Source organism: Neolamprologus multifasciatus, chromosome 13 (assembly GCF_963576455.1).
Source record: "Neolamprologus multifasciatus chromosome 13, fNeoMul1.2, whole genome shotgun sequence".
NCBI classification, from domain to species: domain Eukaryota; kingdom Metazoa; phylum Chordata; class Actinopteri; order Cichliformes; family Cichlidae; genus Neolamprologus; species Neolamprologus multifasciatus.
In genome coordinates this window covers 32,605,308-32,629,465 of record NC_140451.1, presented here as the reverse complement: position 1 = coordinate 32,629,465, position 24,158 = coordinate 32,605,308, and the positions used below count along the sequence as shown (strand labels likewise).

Below are 24,158 nucleotides of genomic sequence, written 5' to 3'. Positions count from 1 at the left end.
AGACAAAAACCAAGCTGGATGTAAAAAGAATGTGAGTGCTGCGTTTTGTCAAATTTTAGGGTTTGCACCAAACGACAGCAGAGGTTCATAAAACCTCAAAACTGTGTATGTGATATGCATTAAGAAAGTGAGACTAAACAGAGTAGTTGCCTAATTTATGTTCTCATCTCACAATTTATCAGCTGCTAACCCTGCTGCAGAAACAAGATGACAAGAGCCAATCCGCCCACACATCCACGAGTTATTTAAAGCTTCAAATCCCACATTTTCCACAGAAGGCTGTACGATCTCTTTAACATACAAAATCCTCTCTCCTTAGATCCAGAGTGGATGACGAAAATCAGTAAAAGACAAATTCAAATGTAAAGACAAAGAAAATATTCTGTAGCTTTATAGACGCTGTAAAAAGACATCAATCAGAATATGATACCTGACATTTTTATTGTTTATTTAAACTGCAGTGAGGTCCATTTGTTACTGGCTGCAGACCAATATCAAACTGGTTACACATGCACACGCACAGAGACTTACTTTTTAAACCAGTGAACCAGGAAGTGATGGTCAGCCTCAGACAAAGCTGCGATCTGCCTGAGCAGGTGAGCATAGATCACATAGGTGCTGGTGCTTGAGTACTGTGGGTTCTACACACACACACACACACACACAGTTAAAAAGGCAGAATCCAACATGTGAACTGAGACAGAAATCGTAACACAAATGTCAAGTGTATTGCATGATGCTACTAACAGAGACATTAACAGGACAAATTGATAGAGCAGCAACTTAGTGCCTGGATGCATGTGAACACACATGGCAACCATGGAAACGCACACAATTCAAGGTATCCTCTGTAAACATTTATGCATGTACTGTCTTGTATTAAATAGTATGTGAGTCAATATATACTACAAATAACTGTTATTTATGCTGGGAACATGCTAAGGTAATGAACCACATGTTCATTTTACTTGTAGTAGTTAACCATGTTAACCATTTTTGAAATTCACTTTTTTAAACATGTCGTTTTTTACACGTCCACTTAGGTGGACAACATACGTTTTGACTGGGTGGCAGGGCATGGAGTGACACATCAGCGTCCTATGTAGTGGTTTATGTGCAAGTATACCATCAACACTGACACAAATACAAGGACACAGCCTTTGAATAGCTGTCCACTGTAGTGACCGCTACGTGAAAGGGTTAATTTGAGTTGACTGATTAAAGCAGGGGTCCCAATCCCAGTCCACGAGGCCGGTGTCCCTGCAGGTTTCAGATCTCACCCTGGGTCAACACACCTGAATCACATGATTAGTTCATTACCAGGCCTCTGGAGAACTTCAGGACATGTTGGTCGTGTCCAAATTCATGGGCTGCATCCTCCTGAGGACCCGGCCTTCGCGGTCTATGTGGGCCGGGTCCTCAGGAGGTCGGGTAGGCCGGAAGTAAACGGCTATGGAATTGGACGGTCTAGCCTTCTCGATCTACTCCCGCCCTTAATTCAGAGTATTTCCAGTTGTCAGCGCCACGGCACGAAAATCGAAAATGGACCCGAAATCTTTCTCCGTTTTTTGTGTTCATTTTTAATTATCAACGAGCTAACCCACATTCTCGCCTGAAAATATGTTTAAAGTTTATTTTGTGGCCCAGAAAGATTAATAAGAGTAATTTTAAAACTTAGTAGCGGCCGCCATTGCCGGAAACTGGAGCTTGGCTGGGCCGCGCTGTGAATTCTGGGATATGGTAGGCCAAGAAGGACACACCCGACCCATCCTTCAAATTCGGGGAAAAGGAGGACGCATTTGTCGGCTGCATTCGGAGGAGTCTACGAATTTGGACAGCCTTCGGCGCGTCGCTGTGACGTAATCGGTCTACAAATGCGGTCTCAGGAGGAAGCAGCCCATGAATTTGGACACGACCGTTGAGAAGGTCATTTATCCATTTAAATCAGCTGTGATGGATCAAGGACACATCTAAAACCTGCAGGGACACCGGCCCTCGTGGACTGGGATTGGGGACTGCTGGATTAAAGCATGCTCGTCTGGTGAAAGCTGTCCTGACTAATCTCAGTAAACAGTTTTCTGATGACTTTATGGGCTCATTTACTCATTTATATATACTCATATAAGGAATAAAACAGTACATTTGTTAATAACCTCACCTGCTGGTTTCCAAAGCTCCATCGTGAAGCCTCAACATGAGGATTTTGTCATCAGAGGCGGCTGTGACTGTTAAACTGCATTCTCATTGGTTCACAAACTGTCAATCACAATTCATTAGCCGACGGGCATAGCCCATATAAGCCTTCTTTCTGAAACTTAGAGTTTAAGGCTACTTCTACCTTTTATACTCCAACAGAAAGAGAAACTCATCACATAATGAAGTCAAAGGCGAGACCATAAGAGGACAGTTTTCAGTGTTGTTTTCATGGACGACAGTCAACCAATAAAAACACGGAATAGAAATAAAAGGAAAACATCAAACTTGAGCTACAACAATTACTGGATGGCTGCTTTTTAACTGTGAACACTATGGACGAGCATTTACATGCAGATTCTGTCTCAGGTGGACCTTCTCCAGTGGACTGCTGCTTGTTTAGGGTGTTGTTCAGATCAGCAGGATAAGCCATGAAGTGTTGAGCAAGAGTCTGAGTCAAGTTTGTGGAACATGAGTTTCTTATTCTTTTATTACTTGATAGGATAAAATAAAATAAGTTTAAGAGCATCATGATGTGGGAAAATATGACTGATGGAGTTTATTCTTTATTCATGTTCTAACCATAACCAAGTGGCTTTTACCGCATGCTTGTCATAAGCATATTTTCCCTGTTTTATTTCTTATTCATCTCCTTATTTCTGTTGTTGAGTGCATTTTTAGATAAAATAAAGTGACCATAAATATCTCATTAGTTTGCATTACTAAGAAAATACCTTTTTTGAGGAAAGTACCCCTTATTTTGATAGTTTTGTGTTTCCTTTCACTTTTTAGAACATTTACTCACCAGTCTTAAACCTTTCATTTGGGAACATGTGTTAAAGGGAATCTGCTGGGTCTCCCACAAGCATCCAAACAACCCTTAAACAACCCTCTAGACAAATTTGTTTAGATGAAAGAATGAAAACGAGAGTTAACTGCCCTGGTGGACTTCATTACGGCCTCAAACAAAACAAAACAACGGTTCAAGTTGAACATAATATTTGAGTTTTCCATTGAAAATGCTTCATGCTCAACATACGGTTCATATTTGTAAGAGAAGGCTGGTTTACTGCAATAATCTCTCATTCGTTCAACTAACTGCAGGGCTAAAGCCTGACTGAAGTAGGATTTAAACGCTTGTTATTCCTTTACTTTTTTTCCTCAAGAGTGACCCACTTTCACTTTGACCACACGCGCACAAGTTTGGATGCAATAAAAGTAATAACAAATGACAAAATGAGTGAGATAATCCCGAAAAGCTCACTTCAGTCTGAGAACGGTTATAATGCACAGATGAAGGGAAAAAGAGATGAATTTGTAGCAACCAGAGCCCATAAAGGAAGGAGAGTCATCACCAGGCAGGAAACCAACAGTCCTCAACTGCAAAATGACCTCATCCAGTCCCGATCTGTGTGTTTGTGTGTGCGTGGTTATGTTCTCATGAGAGCTGAAAGACGAGGCAAGTCCTCAAAGTCAAATGGAGCAAAATCAGAAGTTTGGCTCAGCTGTGTGTGTGAGATGGAGGCTGGAACCACAGTGGGACTACTGTAGACTGCTGTCTTTATCTGATGCTGATCCCCAAAACCATATATGGGAATCAGACTGGACGGAGAGAACGAAAGACAGACCGAGATGAAAAATAGCATCAAAGAAAGATCCCCAAAAAGAGAGAAGACTGGAATGAAAACAAGAGGCAAGATTAAGAAGAATAGCAAAGGGAAATTTCAAAAAGAAAACATTTTGATGAAAATGTCTTTGTTAAATAAGAATAAATATGGGCAAAAACTACCAAATTTAACAAATGTTCTCAAGTCCCAGTGACGTAGGCTTAAAAACCAGTCACTGAGCCCATGGTAACTACTGATTATTAGGGGACAAAAATGTGTAAACGTTTGATGACTGTTGCTACGTAAAACTGGTGGCAAAGAGGTAAACAGTGCTACACCGAAAACCTTGTTGTTTCGGTAGCTCGAAGGCACCAACAGCTTATATGGAAGACCCCGACTGCAAACACTTGTGAAACGGAACAAACCAGAACAGGAGACCATTCACCGTCAAAGTAAAAGTTAAGCCTTTTGAAGCATCCTGGTTTCAGCGGAAAGGGAGAACTTTTATTTTGAAGGTCTTTCAGGTAATTTGAACAACCTCCTTTTACTGTCGCAGTTTCATAGTCACTCAGTGGTTTCTTAGCAAGTGTTTGCAGACAATCCCCAAAAGCTGATTCTGTTCATTTGGATGTAGCAGATAGTGAAGAAGTCACTTGAATGAAAACATGTCCAAATCAACAGAATCTACTTTTTGGGATTTCCTTACCTGGATGATTGAACATGCATCAAGACATGATGCATGTTTAAGCAAAAAGTTGCCAACAGGGCGCACTGTTTTAGTCTGTCAGCCACTTTGCAACCCACCTACACTCTAGCTCCCACTTTCATGCTGTATCTGACTTAATCAGCTGTACTCTCTGTTCTCATTTATTTGATTTCTTCACTGATTTGTGATGAAGATTAGTTCACCGTAAGCGGCCTTCTGGCTCCTCCCCACAATCGTACCTGAACGAGAATGAAGTAAGCTCGCAGATCATCTTTTGTCCGAGGCCTGAAAAAAGAACAGACAAAACCCAGAACACAGTGAGCCACTGTCAACAAATAGTCCCACAATAACAAATAATTACACCAGCAAAGAGGTACAAAACCGAGATTCAAGGTATTACTTTAAGCTGTTTTACTACAATTTAATATAAATGAACAAGAATTCCAACATCAGCGATTAGAATGTGAAAAATACCAATGAAATGTTAATAATTTCCTTTCATAAAAGCATGTATAGTAAACTTCATAAGTGGAACATGATAACACAAAGATGCAGAGAGCTCGTCTCACCCTTTCCACTCCCTTAGCAAGCTGTTAATGATCCCTTTCAGCACTGACTTCTGGATGTCCTGAGGCTAAAAACACAACCGAAACAAGCTTAGTGTGCAGAGGCCTACAAAGAGAAATAAAAACACTGAACGGCATATTCATCTAACCTTCACCACAACAGGAAGGTCATTTGTTCTACTTTTAAATTGAGAAAACGCTCACCAGGTGTGGACGACTCCAGTACTACTGCGAGGAACCCTGGAGTCAGTTTTGACCAGGATATATCTCTTAATACATCCAAAAAATCTCCATGACTGCCTTGTTTAATATGTGCATTACTGATCAAATTAGAAACATCCTGTTTCAGAGTGATGCTAAAAAACTAGTTCACGTCTATGCTGGAGTATTGTCGTTCCCTATAGTCAGTTCCTAAAAGCTCCCAGAAAAGCCTTAAGCTGATCCCAGCAGTTGATCAACTGCTGGGATTTGCTGCAGCAGTTGCACACAAGGTGTTGGCTGATGAGGCCCCATCAGATGTAAAATATTTTACATTCAAATGTGATTAAAGGAAAACTATCGTGATTGCAAACAGCCAACAGAAGAATTTCAGAGTATTTTCTCCTCATTTCTGAGCGTATGTAAGCATGTCTGAAGGTGTGGTCTCACCGTGTTGAGCAGTGCGTCATAAACAGCGTTGACAAACTTGGTGTTGACTCCTGAGTCCTCTATCGTGTTAAACAATCCATTCGCCTCTCGCTGGGAAACGAAGGCAGAGTAACACACGGAGAGAGTTAGTGAAAACTGCTTTCCCATCGCACCACATCGTAAAACAGTTCTGTGAAATTTTTACCAGCATTTAAAAGTGTTTTCTCACAACAGGCCATTCGCTGAGAACCAGATTCTGTGTGTGATATACCTTGAAGGCAGCGTTGATTTCTATGAAGGAGTCAAAGGTTGTCAGGTAAAACTCCCGGACCTCCCTCCAGTCTCCTGATTGGAGGGCACGCTCCATGTCCTCCCTAGCAGAACACACACCAAAGACTTGACGGAGACCGACCTCTTTACCTTTGATTTAAGGATGTTTCCTGCATGTTTAAAGTGTGTTTAAAGCTCCAGCGAACTGACACCTACTGAAACTCCTTGGTAGTCTTGGTGCGCAGGGGGATGATGGGGTCGGAGGGGAATGGAGCTTTGACCTCTGGAGGAAGAGTGTCGATGGAGAGCCGATGCTTTTGACGAACATCGCTGCATATCGGAGGCAGCTCTCTCCCTGCAGGAGAGGAAAATAAAGAAGAGGAACCAGTTCAACTATAGCACGCTCTCAGTAACACTGACCATCTGCACAGAAAACACGACTTAAGGAGTTCTTTAACGAAAAAAGAGTTTAAAAAGGAAACTGGATGCCAAAGTAGAATTTTACAGGAAGCCACATCCTCTCATCTTCTCAGCCTAGTGAGCTACACAGTGAAAGCTTTCTCAGCTATAGCAGCACTCACAAAGGCCTAATCACGGTCATAATATAATATCAAGTCTGCTCGTTAAATGTTCATAATGTAAAGCAGATATCTGGTTCAAGACATCTTGTTTTATGTGCAGATTATTATTAATTATGCAATGCAATCTCTGTTTCGAGACCCTCAAAGCGCTTTACAATTACACTATTCATTCACTCTCACATTCACACACTGGTGGAGGCAGCTACAGTTGTAGCCACAGCTGCCCTGCGGCAGACTGACAGAAGCGAGGCTGCCATATCGCGCCATCGGCCCCTCTGGCCAACACCAGTAGGCGGTAGGTGAAGTGTCTTGGCCAAGGTAAATGGATGAAGATGGATGGATGGATGGATGGATGGTAGATGGATAAAGATGGATGGACGGATGATTGATGATCGATGGATGGATAAAGATGATGGATGGATGGTAGATGAATAAAGATGGATGGATGGATGATTGATGATGGATGGATGGATAAAGATGATGGATGGATGGTAGATGAATAAAGATGGATGGATGGATGATTGATGATCGATGGATGGATAAAGATGATGGATGGATGGTAGATGAATAAAGATGGATGGATGGATGATTGATGATGGATGGATAAACATGGATGGATGGATTGGTAGATGGATAAAGATGGATGGATGGATGATTGATGATCGATGGATGGATAAAGATGATGGATGGATGGTAGATGGATAAAGATGGATCGATGGATGATTGATGATCGATGGATGGATAAAGATGGATGGATGGATGATTGATGATCGATGGATGGATAAAGATGGATGGATGGATGGATGGTAGATGGATAAAGATGATGGATGGATGGATGGATGGATGATTGATGATCGATGGATGGATAAAGATGGATGGATGGATGATTGATGATCGATGGATGGATAAAGATGGATGGATGGATGATTGATGATCGATGGATGGATAAAGATGGATGGATGGATGGATGGATGGATGGATGGATGATTGATGATCGATGGATGGATAAAGATGGATGGATGGATGATTGATGATCGATGGATGGATAAAGATGGATGGATGGATGATTGATGATCGATGGATGGATAAAGATGGATGGATGGATGGATGGATGGATGATTGATGATCGATGGATGGATAAAGATGGATGGATGGATGATTGATGATCGATGGATGGATAAAGATGGATGGATGGATGGATGGATGGTAGATGGATAAAGATGATGGATGGATGGATGGATGGATGATTGATGATCGATGGATGGATAAAGATGGATGGATGGATGATTGATGATGGATGGATGGATAAAGATGGATGGATGGATGGATGGTAGATGGATAAAGATGATGGATGGATGGATGGATGATTGATGATCGATGGATGGATAAAGATGGATGGATGGATGATTGATGATCGATGGATGGATAAAGATGGATGGATGGATGGATGGATGGTAGATGGATAAAGATGGATGGATGGATAATCGACGAGGGGTGGATGGATGGATGATTGATGTTGGATGGATAAAGATGGATGGATGGATGATTGATGATGATGGATGATTGATGATGGATGGATGGATGGATGGATAGATAAAGAGGGATGAATGATGGATGGATGATCGACGAGGGGTGGATGGATGGATGAAGAGGGGTGGATGGATAAAGATGGATGATTGATGATGATGGATGATTGATGATGGATGGATGGATGGATGGATGGATGGATGATTGATGATGATGGATGATTGATGATGGATGGATGGATGGATGGATGGATAGATAAAGAGGGATGAATGATGGATGGATGATCGACGAGGGGTGGATGGATGGATGAAGAGGGGTGGATGGATAAAGATGGATGATTGATGATGATGGATGATTGATGATGGATGGATGGATGGATGGATGGATGGATGGATAAAGATGGGTGGGTGGGTGGATGGATGATTGATGATGGATGGATAAAGATGGATGGATGGATGATTGATGATGATGGATGATTGATGATGGATGGATGGATGGATGGATAGATAAAGAGGGATGAATGATGGATGGATGATCGACGAGGGGTGGATGGATGGATGAAGAGGGGTGGATGGATAAAGATGGATGATTGATGATGATGGATGATTGATGATGGATGGATGGATGGATGGATAAAGATGGGTGGGTGGGTGGATGGATGATTGATGATGGATGGATAAAGATGGATGGATGGATGGATGATTGATGATGGATGGATGGATGGATGAAGAGGGATGGACGGATAAAGATGGGTGGGTGGGTGGATTCAATAAAAACAAACTGTAAATCACAGCTGTAGATCTGCAGCTCGACAGCGTTTAAACTGACACATGGAGTGAAAATGAAAATAAAAACAACAACTGCAAAACAGACGTTGGGCCTGTTTTGAATGTTTCTCGGAACATGTAGGTGTAGGGAATATGTGCTGGGAGTAAAAGAGCTCCACAAACAGAGAAACTAATCAACAACAGCTATTAACCCCAATCAGTGTGCAATCACAGAGGCCAGGCTGCGCTGCATAACACACATGCATTCATCTATCCTCCCACACTGATGACCATCCATCCATTCTCTTTATAATTAGCCTCAATCCCAACACTAACAATAGGCAGGCGCAGCCAGTCCAGGTGCATTGTGGATGCTCATTCTGCAGAAGTGGAAGGATTGTGCAAGCAGAAGATAAAAGGGACACAAGAACAGAGATGGGCACGTGTTACATCACAGAAAAACTCCTCTCATCCACCAACAGAACAGCTAAATGTCTGCATTTTGTCCCGAGGGCGAGGAAAGATGCTACAATGAAGAAATCCTTGGTTTAGAAAAAGTAATTAATCCAATAGTGAAAAAAATGTGTAGAAGTAGATTTCAAATAGAAATTTCGATTTCATCACTCGTTGTGATTTTCTCAGCCTCAGTGAAATAAAAAGCTGCAATAAGGAGAAGAACATATTGTTACATCTCACCTCCCATCTTCACTCCCGTCTCTCACCTTCCTCCTTCACACCATCCTAATTATCATTGCTTTGTCAGCTCGTATATCACTGAGCGCAGGGCTGACAACAACAAGCATCTGTTGCCATGACACCTTTTGATCACAAGAGTCACATTCATCTTTTTCCTCCTTCTCTTTCTTTCTCCAGAGTTTACTTTGATGTCTCTTGATGATGGGTGAGAGAGATCTTCCCAAAGTGTTTTCAAGTGCTTTCCATTAAATCCTGCTTTCATTGCTGCAGAGCTTTCTGAACAAAGCAAGCATCAGACTGGAGATGATGTGTGCACCTTGTACCTGACATGCACCCTGGTTTGTGGGGTAAGTTGCACAGTGATAGCTTCTTATTCAGTCACGTCACAGCAAAATATGATTGCTGGTTACCTGCTCTATGTGTGAGAACGTGACTACATGACTACTGTTTATTACAATTTGGTGGATATGTAAACTTCTTCATTGGTCTTCCATGTAAATCCCATGATGCATTGAGTTTTTCCTTTCCAGTCACCTTTCTCACTCACTATGTATTAACAGACCTCTCTGTATTGAATCGTATCTGTTATTAACCTCTGTCTCTCTTCCACAGCATGTCTTTATCCTGTCTTCCTTCTCTCACCCCAACCAATCACAGCAGATGGCCCCGCCCCTCCCTGAGCCTGGTTCTGCCGGAGGTTTCTTCCTGTTAAAAGGGAGTTTTTCCTTCCCACTGTCGCCAAAGTGCTGCTCATAGGGGGTCATCTGATTGTTGGGTTTTTCTCTGTATCTATGAAGCGCCTTGAGGCGACTTTTGTTGTGATTTGGCGCTATATAAATAAAATTGAATTGAATTGAATTGAATTGAAAATAGTTTCCACAACTTTTTTAAGGATTCTGAGACATGGCAGCTAAAGTTCTTTGGAAATCACCGCATTGGTGCAAAATGTTGTTTCAGTCACACTGTGATATCGTTGACATGTTTCATATTTTTAGCAAAAGAAACAGGAACATATGATGTATTTTTGCCACAAGTAAAACAGTTCCTAAAGATTTGATTTAAAATTTGTTTTTTATTTATTTTTTTGCTATATTGTCTGTTAAGTTAGCTACTTTTTATATCTGATTGTTTCAACAGACACTTCTCTGAAACTGATCACCAGGCTGGGACTGAAAACGAGTCCAAAAGCAAAGTCCAAAGAAGACCTGCAGAAGCCTCGAGAATTGTTAATCAAGACCACTTTAAAAAATGACGAGAAAGCTCATCAGAAGTACATACAAAGAAAATAGACTTTTGCACTTTGTACAACCAATTTAGCCACTTTATATATTTACTGCATTGAGTCGTATCATGCTGCAGTGGAACAGCGTTCCTTGTGAGACCAAACTCCACTTTTATTTTGACAAATCTCTACAAAAACCCGTAACACGTTACAGATGAAGTAGCAAATTGTGGTGATTATCCAGCAGGCTGGCCGACTGTAACAGGCCCGAGGAATGCAACAATATCTCATGTGTGCGTCTTGATGGTTTTCACTTTCATATGGTTTTCATTTGGGGCGGAGGTTTGTATAATTATTCTGGCATCAGTAGCCGCGGTGACAAAGTGGGCTGGTGGGTGCTCCGCCGGGTCTCTGTTCTCACGCGGCATTTAAAAACAACCTCGCCTTTAACAGGAAGCAGCATCCCCTTTACCGTCAAAACACTCACAATGAAAAAGTAATTAAAGCCACGCAGAAAAGCTCGCAATCTGATAACTGCGATGCTAATTTAGTAAGAGAAACTAAAAAGCTTATCTAAACATGTTTTTATGCCTCACGTGCAGGAGAACAAACCATTTGTAATTATTAGTTGTTTCCAGCTCTTGAGTCTAAATGACTTGAGCTTCAACTGTGAGTCAGCTGAGATCTGAATCACCCCTTAAAAATGTCTGTAAGTGTCTCGTTATTAGTGAAGGCGTCTGATCTGCTCACACTGCGAGAGCCGCACAGCTTTTTCTCTTCTTCCTTTTCAAAGCTTTTCATTTCAGAGTAGCGATGTCATCATTTGCAGGCAGCATAAACAGAGTGTGAGTGCATACATCAAGCACAGTGTAAACAGAGGAAGTAACACATCATTACATCGCAGACGAGGACGGGGATCGGTGCTTCCACGAGAGCAAAGAGGCGGCGAACAATATTACGAAACACTGAGCAGCTTTACTGCTTTGGAATGAAGCAGTGCCGATTCAGACGACAGGAAGTCGGAGCAAAGCTTGTTGCACAAGTAGAAGTAAAAAAATTCAATTTGACTAAAGATGCTAAAGGCAAAGTGTTTCCATCTACACGTTTAAACCCACAGAGAAGCCTCACAATTGCTTTTATGGTGAAGAACCTAAACATTAAAAGCTCTAAGAGTTTCAATGTTTTTTGCAGTAAAGTAGTGCATATTGCACGTAATCAAATATTTAAAGTGCTTCTGGAAGCAAGTCTCAAAACTTAATCCGATCTAAATATGCCAGCAGAAAGCCAAACCTTTCATATCAACACTTCAGAGGTTTGGCACCTTTGCCCCTAAATCAGGTTTTAAACAGTTTGTAGCAGCAGCTGTTTCACAACATCACACCATCTTCATCGTTTGGCTTTGTGAGTGTCATATCTCTGGATGTCTGTATGATGTCTGTGGTAAAGTTCTTATTATGTCAGTTCAAATATTTTTCATTAATATGAATCAGTTGTCACAGTGGTGCCGTGTGAATGTCTGTGTCTGTCCCAATGACAGCTCAACAGTCTAATTCTGCTGGAACGCTTCAGCATTCTTGCAGGAACATAGATGCACATTACACGTTTTTTTAAAGTCTGGCTTAAAATGATGGAAAAAAGGGAGAATGCAACAAATAACTCCAAATAATTCTCCTATTTAAATCCTTTTAGCGTTCGGGTTTACAGAGCAGTGTTTCTCCAGTCAGGTTCTTTCAACAGGCACATTTTGCCAAAACAGTTTTTAATTCGGTCCTGGCTGCTGATGGGCCCGTGTCCCCTTTTCGGGCTGTGCCCGGGCCCTATGGACTAAGGCCCAGCCACCAGACGCTCGCATTCGGCCCCCTTCCCGGGCCCGACTCCAGGGCGGGGCCCCGGTAACTCTATCCCAGGAAGGGTGAACTGTTCCCTTGGTGTTCTACTCATAGGGTTCTTCTGAATCGCTCTTTGTCTGGACCAGTTTGCCATGGGAGACCCTGCCAGGTGGCAAAAGCCCCCAGACAGCAAAGTCCAGGGATCCCTGCGACACACAAACCTCTCCACCACGATCAGGCAGGTCTGGGCTTCTCTCCGTAGGCTGCTGCCCACGCGACCCGAGCCTGCTAAGCGGAAGAAGATGGATGGAGGTTTTTTTTTAACTGTTTTTTAAATGATTTTTACTCATAATGTTTTATGAAGCTCGAGTCCGGTGTCATTTCCTGAAAGCCAAAGCTCTAATCTGGTCTGGACTAAAGGCACGAACACAGAATGGACGATAGCGACGGCATTTTGGGAAATTAGATTCAATTTCCTTTTTCGATGTGCAAAGAAAGACAGAAAAGGGGCAAAAGCACTCTGTTTGCTGAAATAATAATAAGTTGTGTCTGAACTCACCGTGTCTGAGTCCGTGGTTACCGGTCAAGTTGCCCATGATGCCACCAGCCAGTCCACGTCCAGCCATGTCCCTCCTCTGGCTGAGCGTGGAGATGAAGGTGCCCAGAGATGGAAAAGGCTGCTTGGCTCCTCGCCCCAGACCCTACCACACAAAAACACGATGATGAAGACGAGTGGAGAGAAGGTTTTTTGCATGCACACACAACCGACCAGTTATCTCCTGCTTTGTTTTATCTTTTTGAACCGTCCTGAAGTCTCAAACGCTTCAGTCTGTAACTCCATAACGTCACCTTGAGAGAAACGTGGAGAATCAAAGTGGAGATGCCAGCTTTAGTGAGAGACTACCGGACATGACTTCAGCTACACACACAAACCTTTTACTCCAAAACTTTATGGAAAACCAGCTCTGTTTATTTTCCGAGATCCAATCACATACAAACTAAAACAGAACTACGGAGCCCTTTGAAACCAGACACGACCTCCATCTCATCTCTTCTAGATGATCCAGGTTAGGCCAGGTTTTAAGCCCAGATTTCACCCATAACACCAAGAAACCAGCACTTAGTGGTGCTCTAGCTCTTTCTTTCTGGAGTCAGAACCTCTACATGAAATCAGGTTTTCAGCTGCATGAACAGACAATGACAACATGACCTGAACCGAGTGAATGAACTTCTCCGTGATGAATCACACTTCTAATCGTTTTGGTACTTGATGAGTTTTGGGTGTCTGTGAACCACAAGTGCAATGAGAAAAATGTGGTAACAAGATGAGAAGAGGAGAGAAAGCATGTTGAAAAGAGAGAGCAGGAAAGAAGGATAAGTGAGGGAAAGTGAAGTAATGCAGAAAAGATGGGAGAAAGTGGGGAAAAATGAAGGAGGATATGAGACAGGAAGTCAGTGAAGAAATGGAAATGAAAGAACAGATGGAGAGAAGAGATCGTAGAGGAGGCTCGAGAGGTGGAAGGAAGAGGAGGTGGAGAGTTCAACAGATGCACAGCAGCCGCTCATGACAGCCGCAAACACACACACACACACACACACACACACACACACACAGTTGTTTTTCCATGGTATTTTCTCTAAAGCACTAAAAAGAACAGAAAAACAGGTACATGCTACATTTAAAAAAAAAAAGGATTACGATGATGGCATAGACGATCAGCCACATTATTAAAACCACCTGTCTCATTTTGCATGTGTCTCTTGTGCTACTGAGGCAGCTTACAGTCCTGTGGGCTGTGGGTGAGGCCTGTAATGTGGGAGTGCCAGTAGCTGCAGTTCCTCTAACGTCCACTTGAGGCTGCTTCCAAAGTCAGTCCCAATAGACCCCAACGCAAAAATACCCAACTTCACAGTAGAAATACAGACGTTTACAGTCTTACACACAGAAAAATGCTCTCTGGTCTCTATGGATAGTTTCCCCATTCATCACAACTGGGTAGTGGTTCAGATTTTTATAACTAGTCCATTTGAACAGGCTCAAAGTTAGGAGGTCTTCTTAATGCACACTGGATTGTAACAAGGTGATTCACCCAGCAGTGCTTTTAATGTTGTGGCTCATTTGTGTATGTGCAGTCTTATGCAGTGTTGGGAAGGTTACTTTTAAAATGTATTCCATTACAGATTACAGATTACATGCCCCAAAATGTATTCTGTAACGTATTCCGTTACGTTACTCAATGAGAGTAACGTATTCTGAATACTTTGGATTACTTAATATATTATCATGCTGTTTACAACTACATGAATGTACTATTGCTGTGATTTATTACTGTTACTGAAGGTCCGCGGCTCCGAACCGTAGTAAAGGGACCTCTGGCTAATACGGTGGGTTCTGTATCGGGCTCGTAGCTGAAAACTAGCTTTACTTTGTTGTCTGGGTCAACTTTGCTAGCAGAGACAGAGAGAGGCATTGAAAGGCTGCTCCAACAGAACTTATTGTTTCAGAGGAAAACACGAACACGGTGTACAGTCGAGTCTTAGTAGCTTACTTACAGCTGGGCTCGTCAGGCTCTCTTCTTGGCTGCAGTGGTTATTATTATATTTACATGCTTCCAGCTCCTGTTTCTGCTCGATGACAGCTCGTACTTTTCCTTTTTCTCCCTCCCTCGCTCACAGACACATAACGTGTATGGCAGTCCATTCTCCCTGCAGCACGGACTACACTGCCCATGATGCTACATTCTTTAGAGCTATACCTGTAGCATTCTGCCTATTAGCTTAGCACAACAACAACAGGCGCTCTCTCACCCAGGAAACACGCAGAGAGAGAGCGGCACCCTGTAACCATGGCAACCGTAACGCTGCCGCCTGGAACAACAGAACGTAGCTGTCAAACAAAACCCAAACAGTCCTGACCCGCCACAATATGAAACAGGGAAGTACCGCCGTGTAATCCATTTATTTCAACAAAGTAACTGTATTCTAAATACCACCTTTTTAAACGGTAACTGTAACGGAATACAGTTACTCATATTTTGTATTTTAAATACGTAACGGCGGTACATGTATTCCGTTACTCCCCAACACTGGTCTTATGTGTCACACACAGAATACAAGTAGTACAACACACACACACACACGAGCCAACACGTGCCCTTTCATCTCTCAGCTCAGACGTTCCACAGTGTTAATGAGATGCAACAGGTTTTTCACTCAAATCAGATCAAACACCTTTTGAAAACCCAGAATTAATGCAGCAATACAAAAGCAGACACTGAAATCAGGGCGGCTGTGGCTACAATGTAGCTGCCATCACCAGTGTGTGAATGGTTGTGTAAAGCACTTTGGGGTCCTTAGCTATACAAATACAGGCCATTTACCATTTCTTCCTCTTGAAAGGAAGTTCTTCCTCCCCGTCATCTCCAAAGGATCTTCTTATTGTTGGGGCTTCTCTCTAGAACATTGTAAGGACTCTATCTTATCAATCTTCAGAGGACAATTTGGTGTTAAAAAGTTTTTAAAAACAGATACTGATATGCATTAACTTAAATCTTTTGAACGGTTCCTTTAGACCTATTTTCCCCTTTAATCAGCAGCAAACCCCAATAAAACAGGGTTGAGCCAAAACGAGCACTCCAGAGACAAATGTTGTGGCCACAGTGGAAACAGGTATAACGCTGCAAGCCTGACTGCTCAGCACTGCTTTTGTGCCCAGAATCAAAAACGATCTTAAGCTAAAGGTGGAGGTGGGTTGCAAAGCAGCCGGCAGATGGGCAAGAACTGTGGGCAAGCTATCCCATAACTGTGACCTATACAACAACGACACTGTTGAGATATTTTATACATTTTTTACCTGCATTTATTATCATTTATCAGCTCAGCTGTTTCCATTAAGAACATTTTTGTTGATAAATATTCATGAAATTAACGACACTGACATCAGTTTGCTGTATATATGATATATATGCTGTATATAAGTATATTTGCATCATAAATGGTGCTAATTAATGCACTAAAAAGCCAAACTAAGATGCTAAATATCGACATGAAGACCTCACAGAGACCGAAGCGCCGCTGTAAACGTCTCCGTTCTCTTCACGCAGAGCTGCTTTCCTACATCCCTCCCTTAGAAGTGATGTGTGTATAATTACAGTCCTCTCCCAGTGAAGCCACATCACTCACTCTTTCATCATCGCCACAGGCCCGCCCACGCCAGCTGATTGACAGGTGATGTCCCGGAAAGCGTGCAGCATAAACAACTCGATCAAGGAAAGGAGTCTGTCAACAAATCATTCCTACTCAACTTTTCTCGATAACTAGATCCCGCTTCACATCTGACAGTAATTAAACGGCTTCAGCAGCAGTCTTGTGATTTCCGTCGTGTCCGGCTCTGCTCGGTCATTTAGTCTGAGAGGAAATGCTGTCATGCAGAGAGAAACCACGCCACGAAGAGCTCAGCGTCTGACTGTGTCTCACACACTCTGCTCAGCCTCGCCTCTGTCAGCTGCTCATCTCTAATCAGGTCTAATATACTGTATATAAACGTGAAGCACTGTCTTTACACCAGCTATAGATGCTTCAGTTCACGATCTCATCCTGCAGATTGACCTGCAGCTGATGTGCAGTCTGCTTCCTGAACACAGAGACTCAACAGTCTGTTAGAAATGGTTTCCAAACACACAGACATTGTTCCTCATCAAGTTTGAGTAAGTGCAGCTTAATGGTGCCACATCTGGCTGAGCTTCAGAAGCACAGCACCAGATGTTAGTCTGACTCTGGATCCCAGATTTAAACTTCAAGTCAGCTGGTTTGGGTTGATTTAGGCTGAAATCAGCTCCAGTGAGCAGCCGACGTTTATCCGAGATGACTCGCAGGATCAGTGAGCTCATTCTGGTGCATCATCATCAGCATCATCACCACAAGTCTGGCATCAGTTTGGAGACCGGTCATGGCAAAATAAAGCAAGCATTAGTCCCGTTAGTATTTTTCACCAAGCGCCAATATCTGAAGAAAAACTCCCCAAACCACTGACAGAGTGGCCCAGTACTGCCTGGCTCTGAGCTGGCTTTGGTTTAGCAATCGTGCACAGTTCCCAGTAGCGTCGTTATTTAGCAGAGATGGGCAGTAACGCGTTACTGTAATCCGATTACTTTTTTCAAGTAACGAGTAAAGTAAGGGATTACTATTGCAAAAACGGTAGTTAGATTACCGTTACTTTCCCGTAGGAACGCTGCGTTACTGCGTTACTAAAACCGTGATTTTTTGCGAGAATGTCTCATGACAGTGACGTAAGCGAGTGCGACGTTCGTGACAACAGCTGTGTGCAGATCAACAATGGATCATATATCGAGTGCAGAGAGAGTATGAGCGTGCAGCGTTTAAAGCGTGGAAGTACTGACCTTACTTTGAGTTTGATTCCATAAAAAGTGACAAAAACATTAGTGTCCGTTGTGCGTGGGAAGAAAACTTCTTTTTACAGCGAAAAAAAAACCCCTAAACTTCCAAACAAGCACCGAGTAGCTACGACGTAATGGGAAACTCACAGAGAAACTCGCGGATTCTTCCACTGACCGCTGCACACCTGCACCAGGGTAACCCTCCGCCTGCCCCACTCCTGCTTTACAGGTGAAAATAGAGCAACAGGACCGCTAGTCTTTGACTTTATTTATTTTCTGCTGTGTTTTACTTGCATCTATTTGAAAGACTGAGTGTAAACACACAAAATATTTTATTTTATGTGCTGGAATGTGCAGAAATAGGTTTAATGTTAAACTAATTTCTTCCAGTCAGAGAATGTTGCATATAATTAAATTTTGTTTGATGCATAAAGTTAAAAGATTAAAACTAATAAAACAAGTTTTAAAAATAGACTTTTCATTTGATTACATTTTGTATGATGATTATGTAGAAAAAGTAGAATTGGGCTGAAAGATCTATCACTTTATCACCTATTCAGGTTGTAAATCGTGTTTTTTAAAAGTAACTAAGTAACTAAGTAATTAATTACTTTTGAAAATAAGTAATCATTAAAGTAACGGGATTACTTTTGGGGGAAGTAATCAGTAATTAGTTACTGATTACTTTTTTCAAGTAACTTGACCAACACTGTTATTTAGTACCACCTTGCTGGAGATGTGAAGCGAGCTGAGATTATACCATAAAGTGACGTGAAACACTGCAGGTTACACCGGGGTCACATGCTCTGATGATCAGTCCTGCTTATGCTGAGGACGCGCTGTCTGCCGTGGCAAAGCAAATAAAGTTGAGCTCTTTCTTTAAGACGCAGAAATCAGATGTGCACTGAGTGTTCAAAGAGAACCTGAAGCTCAGAGCCGGCATGTTGTCTTCAAAGTCACAGGAAAGCCCCCATGTCACCCTGGGCTAAAGGGAAACTAGGGGAACACCAAGAGTTTCTGTGGCGTTTAGTCTGAAGCTGAGATGAACACAAACACAGACACACTCACTGAAGCACTGCTGCTCTTTCAATTTCTAGCGAGCTGTCAGCGAAGATTCAGTTAGCACGCCGGCTGTTTGCTATGGATAAACACGAATGTCACCCAGGCAATCTGTAGAAAAAAGCATTTCTGTCTGACAAACATTTTCTCCTGCAAACTGGGAATCTCATCTTCAAATCCACATGTAATTCATTTTAAACTGAATTCCCTGGTTATGGATTATCATGGATGGATTAGCCAGGTCTGTCGAAGGCATTCTCGGAAAGTCATCTGCAAATCAAATCGCACTCAGCGTGTGCCACTTAATTTATGCTTCAAGGCTTTTCTTAATAGGCCAATCAGCAGGTACTTGAAACACGTTGCCGTGGCAATGATCAACAGAGAAAACATGAAAGAATAAAGGGCGGGGCCTAGCTGCTTACCAGCGACTGAACTGCTAAACAAAGACAAAGGAGACTGAACAACATCAAAACAATCGTGGACGGCGTCAGATGGATGATGGAAATGCTCAAATACACCCGTGTGGCTACATGCTGGAAATGCTGTGTGTCTACATCTACAGAGATGCTGCTGTGAACGTTTGTGTGGAGTGGAAACATATAAACGGAAGTCTATCAAAGATTTTTTTAAACCTGGAAGCAAAGCGTTTAAGAATTCCCTGAGCCGAGAACTAAGCCAGCTCCAGGACAAACCTGGGAGAACAGGAGGAGCGTCCACCTGTGAGCTCACAGTGCTAAACTCTGAAGCTCCAGAGAAACTATTTTTATTTCAATCTCAATATAACAATTAACACAACTTGTAACACATGTAAAGGTCGAGTTTCTATTCAGTCAAGGAATTAAAACCTTTAAACCGGCTTTATTTCAGATTTTGGCTGATTTTATATGCAATAAGCCAACGTTGAAAATACTTTCAGAGAAAACAGCAGAACCCAACAATCAAAGCATGAAACCCAAAACATGTTTGCCATGAATCTGCTGAGTCAGGTTTTACTTGACTTAATCTTAAGTAACCATCAGCTCATCAAACTCTTGGAGGTCTGGAAAAAGTCTTCCAGATAACAACACGCTTTCTCATCATCGGGAACTCTCAGAAACAAGAATTCTGGATCAGGTAAAAAATAAAAACAGTGAGCACCAGCTGCCTTCAATTGGTCTGTTTTTACTGGTGGGTAAAACAATGGCAGCCACTGTCTCCAGGAGCTGTTTCTCCAAACTTGAAGCCTGAATCTTTGCAGCTCGCACTGAGCCTAAGCAGCCAGAAAACTTCTGAAGAAGAATCAGAATTAGTCAGGCCAAAAAAGCGCATGCGGCCACTTTATGGCATTTCCAGACAGAGTGGGTCTCAGCAGTGACAGACTGTTTATTAGCCCCGAACCTTCTGATCTGCACATTCCTGCTCCCTGACACAATGTAGATGACATCAACGGAGCAGCCAGCGAGCCCGCCAGTCTGCTCCAGAGTGACACAGAGAACCAAACCGAACACAACGCCGGTGAAAAGCCCAACGAGCGAGGCGAGCGCCCGGCTCTGTGTTCGGATGATTACATCACTGCTGGAGAGCTGGAGTCAGGCGTCATTATGTAAGGCAGGGGCATCACTTTTTCCAAAAAGCAACAAAAGTGCCGTCTTTTTTTGTTAAATGTCACCTTTCTATCTATCAGGAAGTTTAGGGGACTTTACACAAGTTCACATCCATGTACCTGATTCCTGAAGTACAAACAGTGAAGATTTTTGTCTTATTACAAAATGATTTTGGATCAAGTGGAACGTGAAAGTGCATTAAAGAAGATGCACGCTCAGAGACTCATGCAGTGATGACCTGCAGTAAAATCTTTTGCTCTAATTACGGTGGTTTGTGTTGCATAACGTTTTTTTATTATTAGAAAAGTCTGTGTGAGTGCAAAGCTGCCTGTACAATAAATGCACAATGAAAACGCCTGATATCTATTATTACACAGTAAAACTCAAACAATCAGTCCTGAATGTAACAGTAGGGCACACAGACCCCAGTGCTGTTCCTGAACCTGCACCAGCTTCCTAAAAACCTCTCATTGGTTTGTCTTTTTAAAGCAAATGCATGAAAAACCTCAACCTGAATTCATATATTGTCTTTTTCAAACCGGATATTGATGTCTAACATTTCTACCTGTAATGTTCAAACGTTGCTTATTATTTTTATAACTTTTTTGAATATGCCTCATTATCAGCAGAACAACCAGTAGCGCGTGAAACATGTTTTCTGTGCAACAAACAGATGATGACAGGGATCGCTCTGTTGTAGTAGATAAAGATAAAAGGCGGGTTTCTTACAGCAGGAGGGGAGCTGTTGTAAATTGGTGGGAGCCTCTCTCTCTCCCTCTCAACTCCTGACAGCGCAGAATGTTCTCCATCCATCCTCCGAGTGTGGAAGAGTGGAAACGTTGCTTTGCGTTTTCCCCCGTCCCCTGGAAAGACTCACTCCTCTACAGCCTCTGCGCTGCTGTTGGTCGCAGGGCTGCACATGTTTTTAAGCAGAGCCAGCTCTGACCCCGAGTCCCCCGGCTGCCTGCTCGCTCTGCTCCGTTATTTCACAAAAATCAGGAAGATTCACATCCTACGAGAAACGGAGTGAAATCTACCTTCGTCGGACAGGTGGGCTTTCCGTTACGCGCACAGCCTGACGCGTAAACGTCTCCAAAAGCGGCGCGTAAAGTCTCCGATGTACTTTAAAAAGCACGAAGCAGTGTTTGGTTTTAAATTAAGTTTTTTTTTCCTAAAGTTTGGGGCGAGTTTCTACCCGCTTCTTCTTCTCTTTCTCTCCCTCTCTGCGTCGTCTGACGGGGAGGCAGCACAGCTGCGGGCCGGCGCCATGTTTGGAGAAGGAGGAGGAGGCGCCTGGAGAGCACAGCTCTCTCTCTCTCTCACACACAACACACACACACGGGAGAGAGAGCTAGAGAGAGGAGGAAATAACGGCAGGACAGTGGGCAACATGAGCTTCAGAAGAGAGAACGAAAGAATAAACACATGTTGGCGCTGAAACTTTCACGATCTCTGTGAATCTAAGCAATTCAAGCAAATATAAACGCAACAAGAATCAATATAATATAATACCTGCAAAAAAAGGTCCAATCAAAAAAGTAAGAATAGAAAATACGTAATTAAAAATAATTATTACATAAATAAGTGCATTCATTAATTTTTTGTTTTTAATCACATTGCTTAAAGTTAAGAAACCAATAATTTAATTTATATAACATAAAGTGATCATCTTGTGATTTATGTCAAAAAATCGTCATCTGCTATTTCGTCAGCAGGTGGGAGGGACATGTTGTCCTTTGCTTGGTAGAACAGAAATCTGTTCAACGAGAAAGAAAATATTTCCTCGTTTATCTGTTTTTGGGTTTCAAACATTTTTAAAGGCATTTTCTTTGTGAGATATAAAAGCCTGTTGCCTGCTCTCTCCCACACTTTGTTTGGTCTTTTTTCTCTTCTCTCTCCTCATTAATTTTCTTATTATCAGAATTTCTGTTTTCTGTGAGATTTATTTATGGACATCAAACAAGTGGTCAGAAAATAACTGGCACACTGTGAGCACTGAGCATCTGTGTCTCTGATGATACATCTAAATGTATTGTATACTTATACTGGTACTTTTGTTTTGAAAGGAAGCTGAAGGGAAGTAAGGAGCATGTGATTCCTCCTGCGTTGACTGTGTGGAGCTGCAGACTCTGCGTCACCGCCACAATTTAACTTCTGTCCATAATTAGAGAAACTGGATCTGGGCTACAGGCCAACTCTCACTGAACATAAGAAACTGAACAGCTCCTCAAGTTTGGTGTGTGTGTGTGTGTGTGTGTGTGTGTGTGTGTGTGTGTGTGTGTGTGTGTGTGTGTGTGTGTGAGTGTGTGTGTGTGTGTGGTTTTCTCGGTAAGCTTGAGATCATCTGAACTCTCCGTCTGGTTTCCTAAAAACAGCTCCAGTCTTTCTGCAGGTCCTGGAAAAGCCTTGAACACATTTTTAGATCAGATATTCTCATAATGCAAGCTCTGCTCTTTTGCACTCACTTTTATTCCAAGGCCAATATAAAGTCAGACAACTGAGGCTTGTATCAAACGAAGCACAGCTGAAATATATGGTTAGTGGTGACAACGTGCTGCTTTTGCTGGGACCTCGCAGTGCCAGTTGCAATTTAGGGGACAAGCCGAGTGCCACAGTGTGTATTTTTGTCTTGTATTTATAGGTTAATATAGGTTTAAGTGTACGCTAAGTTTCAGTGGATGCAGCTCCAACCAATCACATCTTCTGTATCATCCTTTTTTTAGTTGGTTAACATCTTGATTTGATGAAATGTCAGCTTGAAATGCTGCAGCTGACCGAAACACACACCCAGACCTACTGCAGGGTAATGAAGGGGGATTCAGGGTCACCTGATCGGTCCCTAACCATATGCTTTGTCACAAGGAAAGTTGAGCCTAATATTAAAAGTATTGGAAGCTGGTTCCACTGAAGAGGTGCAGCTGAAGGCTCTGCCTCCAATTCTACTTTTAAGTAGTGCTCTATTGGGGTGATACGGTAAATGAGGACTTTCAGAAAAGATGGGGCCTGATTCTATTCAAAACCTCGTTTTGCTCTCTCTTTCTAGTCCCTGTCAGGACTCTTGCTGCAGCATTTTGGATTAGCTGAAGGATTTTTAGGGAGTTTTTAGGACTTCCTGATAATAATGAATCACAGTCGTCCAGCCTGGCAAGTAATAAATGCATGAACTAGTGTTTCAGCCGGTTTGGAACTGATGGATTGGGCCTCGAGGACCTCCATCTCTGACTGATTCAAAGAGCGTTGAACCTGTACGACCCCTCCTGGGGGTGGCGGGCCCACATCTTTTTCAGGCTAAAGCCGGGTTGAAAAGCTGTAGAAGTCTGCAAACTTTCTATGTGACTAACTAAAGATGTGTTTCAGGTTTCAAACATTTTCAAGCTCCTCAACAACAACTACAACCTGCTAAAGGAGAGCAATGATGCTCGAGGCGTTATAGGCAACATTCCTGTAATAAATCTGAATGAAATAAAAGTAAGGTTCCTAATATTGTGTCCCCGTCTTTGACTTACCCGTGACAACAGAATAACCCGAG

The 24,158-nt window shown here is 42.4% G+C and overlaps 1 protein-coding gene across 1 annotated transcript in view; it reads right to left on the bottom strand.

The window, feature by feature from the left end:
- hectd2 (HECT domain containing 2) overlaps positions 1-21,916 on the bottom strand; it is a 72,521-nt gene extending 50,605 nt beyond the window's left edge. The window contains exons 1-8 of the mRNA XM_085182412.1: positions 21,359-21,916; positions 13,151-13,292; positions 6,186-6,324; positions 5,971-6,073; positions 5,721-5,810; positions 5,076-5,140; positions 4,746-4,791; positions 532-641 (exon numbers count right to left, since the gene is read on the bottom strand). Coding sequence (XP_085038538.1) covers positions 532-641; positions 4,746-4,791; positions 5,076-5,140; positions 5,721-5,810; positions 5,971-6,073; positions 6,186-6,324; positions 13,151-13,292; positions 21,359-21,442 — 779 coding nt within the window. The 5' untranslated portion in view covers positions 21,443-21,916. The remainder of the gene's footprint in view (positions 1-531; positions 642-4,745; positions 4,792-5,075; positions 5,141-5,720; positions 5,811-5,970; positions 6,074-6,185; positions 6,325-13,150; positions 13,293-21,358) is intronic.
- Between the last annotated feature and the right edge of the window lie 2,242 nt (positions 21,917-24,158).